The following is a 6,471-nucleotide window of genomic DNA, read 5'->3' on the forward strand; positions in this document are numbered from 1 at the left end:
GGAGGTAGCCACACCCCCCACATTCAACAGAAAAAAAGGAAAAATTGGCAGCACATCTATGACTCTGTTCACACTGCAAGTTGCACGCTGCTTGTGGTTTAAGTACAGACAAAAAAACAGAAGTTGCAACAGCAACCCACAGGTGCAAGGGCTCACCGTATATACTCCTCCCAGCGTACACATGGTAAACACGTTAAAAATATACTGAATAAACCAGAATACACAGGTGCCATTGTATTTATATATTACTTTTATTATTTAGCACCATGTGACCTAAGCAATAGTTAAAAAAAAAAAAAAAAAAAGAAAAAGTCCAGGGGCTTTGCTTGGCATTGCATTGTTCCTTGAATTGGGCAGAGTTGCAATACCAGGCGCAGCCTTAAGATGATGATGGCGCTGTTTGTGCAAGCTGAACTCTGTAAGACATATTGGAATGACACTGACATTCTATATTCTCAAGGCCATGTCCACCGCAGGATGCTCCATTTACAACCCGACATTGTTAGATCAGTTTTGGGCACTTGGTCTTCTTGACGCATCGGGGCTCGGCTTCATTTGACAGAACATATCCATCAATACACACACAGCGTGACGTGCACTTTTCACTCGGCTGATAGTGGATGCCCAGAGTATCGCAGGTCTCCTTGGGGGTCCTGGTGCACTCATTAAAGGTCATGTATGCTGGGCAGGGGGCTGTACGGGGGCAAGAAACAAAAACAATAAAGATTTAAGCCAACAGTACGAGCATTTACTGGAATTATGTCACTGCCTAAAATCCATAAACAAGAAGCTTGTTCCCATTCACTGACAGCAAGCAGAGGTCCTGGAAATTATAATGGCTTTTCAGAGTCAAAATAAAATATTGCAGCAGTCAAATTTCCCCTACATTATAGTGTAAGAACTTCATAGAGGGAGGCACTACAATGGGGTTCCCCTCCATGAGAGCTGCTAAAAAAGAGTAGCCCCAATAATTGGCCTGTGTGTAATACCACATTCCTCCTCTAGGGGAAACGCATGTAAGTGATCAATAGATGTTGCTTAAAGGGAATGTGTCACCTAAATTGTCTTTTACTGATTAGAGTCAAATACTAAAACTTATTCTATTTTCTAAATTAAATTTTTTATTTTACTTGTTATGGGGGCGGCCATATTGCCTGGGCTGTTCTTAACAGCATTTAATGACATGCTTTACAGCAAGACTCATAGACATAGACGGCAATATGAAAAGAGATAGACAGTGCTCCATAGCAGGGATCCATAAATACAAAAACGGGTGGAGCTAACACAGGCACAACTCTCATGATGGCATGTGAATGGGATATAACTCCTTCCTCCACATCACGGGTATGACGGACGCAGGTACGGAAGCAATAATCATGGAGAGATGATGTGATGAGAGTCTTAATAGATCCCACTCCTATCGGACATCTTCTCTTTATGTTTATTGCTCACTGACCTGCGTCCGTCATACCCCAGTGGTGAGGATAAAAACTGCCAAATCTCAGGATTATTTAATAATATAGATAGAAAAATGGAAAATTAGGACAAAATGTCGCCAAAAAATCTTAAAATTTTAAACAATATGTCATTTCTGATTGCACATTCCCTTTAAGCCAAAAAGAATAAGACAAGATGTTTGCTAATACAGCTTCACTCCAGAAAGAGGTTGTGTGAATGAGATTAGGCTGTACCCACAAAAAGAAAAACCCTTTAAGCGTTTGACCATCTGACGGCCGGGCGGTCCGTTCATGTGAGTTCAGACTGTATGAGGATATTATTTTAATGCGGCGCTGGATTCCCTGTCATGGAAGGTGCAACCCAAAGTAGCAGTAAGTTCCCCCATCATGTCCCAGCATTTTATAAAAGCTCTAGAATCCAGAGAACAGGCTTAAAGGGACCTCAGCCAAACTGGTTTTAGTCTTAGCATTTTTTTTTTCTATAATTGGGGAAGTAAATAATTAGATCTATTGCTGGAGAATTCTTTTTTTACACCAAATATAAAAGAAAAATAAGGCAAATATTGTTACATTTGAAAAGAAAAAAAAATCCCATTTATGACCATAAGATGGCGCCCCTGAGAGGGTCAACCTGGCATTACAGTACAATGTATGAACATGCCGTGCAGGTGGTTTACACAGTGATGACTTACGTGCGGCAGCGACTCTGCTGTTCTCAATGAGAGACACAAAACAGACTGAAAATGACAAGAAGATAGTATTAATACAAGGCCAGAAACTCCATCTATATACACTATGGGGGAGATTTATAAAACATGGTGTAAAGTGACACTGGCTCAGTTGCCCCTAGCAACCAATCAGATTCCACCTTTCATTTTCAAAAGAGTCTGTGAGGAATGAAAGGTGGAATCTTATTGGTTGCTAGGGGCAGCTGAGCCAGTTTCACGTTACACCATGTTTGATAAATCTATATAAATCTCTCTCTCTCTCTCTCTCTCTCTCTCTCTCTCTCTCTCTCCTCTCTCTCTCTCTCTCTCTCTATATATATATATATATATATATATATATTCAGGCAGAAATCCTTGAACATTTATTTGAATATATATGAATAAATGTTGTATTCTATGTGACTCACCGACTACCAGCAGTCCTAGGAGTTTGTGGGGCAAAGACATCTCCAATTTGTTCTTAAAGGAGAATCAGAGGCTGATTGGGAAGGATGGAGAATGCAAGATTAACTTCTACTGTGTCTACACTAAGGGCCCTATTACACCAACAGATATCTGACAGATTAGATGAAGGATAGAAGAGGAATGAGAAGAGGAAGATAAAGGGAAGAAGAAGAAGAAGCAGAGGGAATGGGAAAGTAGGAAGAAAAGAGTAAAAAAAAAACACAAGAAAGTGGGAGGAGGGAAGCAGAATAAGAAGGAAGCTGCAGAGGTGGAGGGAAGCAGAATGAGAAGGAAGCTGCAGAGGAATAGGAGGGGGACAGAATGAGAAGGAAACTGCAGAGGAGGAGGGAAGCAGAATGAGAAGGAAGCTGCAGAGGAAGGGGAGGGGGACAGCAGAATGAGAAGGAAGCTGCAGAGGAGGAGGGAAGCAGAATGAGAAGGAAGCTGCAGAGGAGGAGGGAAGCAGAATGAGAAGGAAGCTACAGAGGAAGAGGAGGGAAGCAATGAATGAAAAGGAAGCTGCAGAGGAGGAGGAGAAGAGAAGCAGAACGAAAAGGAACCTGCAGAGGAGGAGAAAAGAAGCAGAATGAGAAGGAAGCTGCAGAGGAGGAGGAGGGAAGCAGAATGAGAAGGAAGCTGCAGAGGAGGAGGGACGCAGAATGAGAAAGAAACTGCAGAGGAGGAGGAGAAGAGAAGCAGAATGAGAAGGAAGCTGCAGAGGAGGAGGAGGAGGAAAGCAGAATGAGAAGGAAGCTGCAGAGGAGGAGGAGGAGGAAAGCAGAATGAGAAGGAAGCTGCAGAGGAGGAGGAGAAGAGAAGCAGAATGAGAAGGAAGCTGCAGAGGAGGAGGAGGGAAGCAGAATGAGAAGGAAGCTGCAGAGGAGGGGGGACGCAGAATGAGAAGGAAACTGCAGAGGAGGAGGAGAAGAGAAGCAGAATGAGAAGGAAGCTGCAGAGGAGGGGGGACGCAGAATGAGAAGGAAACTGCAGAGGTGGAGGAGAAGAGAAGCAGAATGAGAAGGAAGCTGCAGAGGAGGAGGAGGGAAGCAGAATGAGAAGGAAGCTGCAGAGGAGGAGGAGAAGAGAAGCAGAATGAGAAGGAAGCTGCAGAGGAGGGGGGACGCAGAATGAGAAGGAAGCTGCAGAGGAGGGGGGACGCAGAATGAGAAGGAAACTGCAGAGGAGGAGGAGAAGAGAAGCAGAATGAGAAGGAAGCTGCAGAGGAGGAGGAGGGAAGCAGAATGAGAAGGAAACTGCAGAGGAGGAGGAGAAGAGAAGCAGAATGAGAAGGAAACTGCAGAGGAGGAGGAGAAGAGAAGCAGAATGAGAAGGAAGCTGCAGAGGAGGAGGGGGGAAGCAGAATGAGAAGGAAACTGCAGAGGAGGAGGAGAAGAGAAGCAGAATGAGAAGGAAGCTGCAGAGGAGGAGGGTATCAGAACGAAAAGGAACCTGCAGAGGAGGAGGAGAAGAGAAGCAGAATGAGAAGGAAGCTGCAGAGGAGGAGGAGGAGGAGAAGGGAAGCAGAATGAGAAGGAAGCTGCAGAGGAGGGGGAGAGAATGAGAAGGAAACTGCAGAGGAGGAGGAGAAGAGAAGCAGAATGAGAAGGAAGCTGCAAAGGAGGAGGAGGAGGAGGAGGGAAGCAGAATGAGAAGGAACCTGCAGAGGAGGAGGAGAAGAGAAGCAGAATGAGAAGGAAGCTGCAGAGGAGGAGGGAAGCAGAATGAGAAGGAAGGTGCAGAGGAAGAGGAGGGAAGCAGAATGAGAAGGAAGCTGCAGAGGAATAGGAGGGGGACAGAATGAGAAGGAAACTGCAGAGGAGGAGGGAAGCAGAATGAGAAGGAAGCTGCAGAGGAGGGGGAGGGGGACAGCAGAATGAGAAGGAAGCTGCAGAGGAGGAGGGAAGCAGAATGAGAAGGAAGCTGCAGAGGAGGAGGGAAGCAGAATGAGAAGGAAGCTACAGAGGAAGAGGAGGGAAGCAATGAATGAAAAGGAAGCTGCAGAGGAGGAGGAGAAGAGAAGCAGAACGAAAAGGAACCTGCAGAGGAGGAGAAAAGAAGCAGAATGAGAAGGAAGCTGCAGAGGAGGAGGAGGGAAGCAGAATGAGAAGGAAGCTGCAGAGGAGGAGGGACGCAGAATGAGAAAGAAACTGCAGAGGAGGAGGAGAAGAGAAGCAGAATGAGAAGGAAGCTGCAGAGGAGGAGGAGGAGGAGGGAAGCAGAATGAGAAGGAAGCTGCAGAGGAGGAGGAGGAGGAAAGCAGAATGAGAAGGAAGCTGCAGAGGAGGAGGAGAAGAGAAGCAGAATGAGAAGGAAGCTGCAGAGGAGGAGGAGGGAAGCAGAATGAGAAGGAAGCTGCAGAGGAGGAGGAGAAGAGAAGCAGAATGAGAAGGAAGCTGCAGAGGAGGGGGGACGCAGAATGAGAAGGAAACTGCAGAGGTGGAGGAGAAGAGAAGCAGAATGAGAAGGAAGCTGCAGAGGAGGAGGAGGGAAGCAGAATGAGAAGGAAGCTGCAGAGGAGGAGGAGAAGAGAAGCAGAATGAGAAGGAAGCTGCAGAGGAGGGGGGACGCAGAATGAGAAGGAAGCTGCAGAGGAGGGGGGACGCAGAATAAGAAGGAAACTGCAGAGGAGGAGGAGAAGAGAAGCAGAATGAGAAGGAAGCTGCAGAGGAGGAGGAGGGAAGCAGAATGAGAAGGAAACTGCAGAGGAGGAGGAGAAGAGAAGCAGAATGAGAAGGAAGCTGCAGAGGAGGAGGGGGGACGCAGAATGAGAAGGAAACTGCAGAGGAGGAGGAGAAGAGAAGCAGAATGAGAAGGAAGCTGCAGAGGAGGAGGGTAGCAGAACGAAAAGGAACCTGCAGAGGAGGAGGAGAAGAGAAGCAGAATGAGAAGGAAGCTGCAGAGGAGGAGGAGGAGGAGAAGGGAAGCAGAATGAGAAGGAATCTGCAGAGGAGGGGGAGAGAATGAGAAGGAAACTGCAGAGGAGGAGGAGAAGAGAAGCAGAATGAGAAGGAAGCTGCAAAGGAGGAGGAGGAGGAGGAGGGAAGCAGAATGAGAAGGAACCTGCAGAGGAGGAGGAGAAGAGAAGCAGAATGAGAAGGAAGCTGCAGAGGAGGAGGAGGAGGAGGGAAGCAGAATGAGAAGGAAGCTGCAGAGGAGGAGGAGGAGGGAAGCAGAATGAGAAGGAAGCTGCAGAGGAGGAGGGAAGCAGAATGAGAAGGAAGCTGCAGAGGAGGAGGAGGGGGAGAAAATGAGAAGGAAACTGCAGAGGAGGAGGAAGAGGAAGGAAACAGAACAAGAAGGAAGCTGCAGAGGAGGAGGGAAGCAACATGAGAAGGAAACTGCAGAGGAGGAGAGAAGCAGAACAAGAAAGAAGCTGCAGAGGAGGAGGAAGGAAACAGAATGAGAAGGAAGCTGTGGAGGAGGAGAGGACTGTGCACTCTCAGCAGCTGAAAGATCTCAGACCCACCAGACGTCCTGACAGCAGGAGACAAGGTGATGAGACCAGTGATACCCGTCAGGAGATTCCTCCGCTCTGGTCTGGAGTCTTTCCGCTGTGTCTTATAAAGCTCGGGCCCTGGAGGATCTAGGTCACAGTTTACATAGATAAATATTAGGGAAGGGCTTATTGCTTCATCTATCAGCTCCCGCTCGGGGATGAGTCATTACTATACAGGACAGACAGCAATGTTCTTGTCTAGTCCTTCCTGTCAGTGCTGGCAAAGACCTGAGGTGTTGTAATAGGAAGTATTAGCGTTTCATGGCTGAGGGCAGCGCTCACTTCCAGAAAATAACACTTCTGCTTTATAAAATTACACAATTTGCTAATAAACTTTCTATATGCC

The 6,471-nt window shown here is 46.9% G+C and overlaps 1 protein-coding gene across 2 annotated transcripts; it reads right to left on the bottom strand.

The window, feature by feature from the left end:
• Window positions 1-291: 291 nt before the first annotated feature.
• On the bottom strand, window positions 292-6,229 carry LOC138769220 (accessory gland protein Acp62F-like). Of its 2 annotated transcripts, none has more exons than XM_069947541.1 (4): window positions 6,141-6,229; window positions 2,593-2,663; window positions 2,150-2,194; window positions 292-693 (listed from the first exon to the last, which is right to left on the bottom strand). In XM_069947541.1, exons 2-4 carry the CDS (start codon window positions 2,630-2,632, stop codon window positions 503-505), a joined length of 276 nt encoding a protein of 91 aa, XP_069803642.1. In that variant the 5' UTR covers window positions 2,633-2,663; window positions 6,141-6,229; the 3' UTR covers window positions 292-502. The 2 variants fall into 2 exon arrangements, with proteins under 2 accessions (XP_069803642.1, XP_069803640.1); XM_069947539.1 differs by having other exon boundaries at window positions 6,096-6,202.
• Window positions 6,230-6,471: the final 242 nt, after the last annotated feature.

The sequence above is a fragment of the Dendropsophus ebraccatus genome, chromosome 12, assembly GCF_027789765.1.
Source record: "Dendropsophus ebraccatus isolate aDenEbr1 chromosome 12, aDenEbr1.pat, whole genome shotgun sequence".
NCBI classification, from domain to species: domain Eukaryota; kingdom Metazoa; phylum Chordata; class Amphibia; order Anura; family Hylidae; genus Dendropsophus; species Dendropsophus ebraccatus.

Coding starts and splice junctions, on each gene's coding strand:
- LOC138769220 (XM_069947541.1), bottom strand. CDS start 2,632: ATGTCTTTGCCCCACAAACTCCTAGGACTGCTGGTAGTCG. Junction 2,195..2,592: donor CCTAGGACTGCTGGTAGTCG/GTGAGTCACATA, acceptor TGTCATTTTCAG/TCTGTTTTGTGTCTCTCATT. Junction 694..2,149: donor CAGCAGAGTCGCTGCCGCAC/GTAAGTCATCAC, acceptor GCCCCCGTACAG/CCCCCTGCCCAGCATACATG.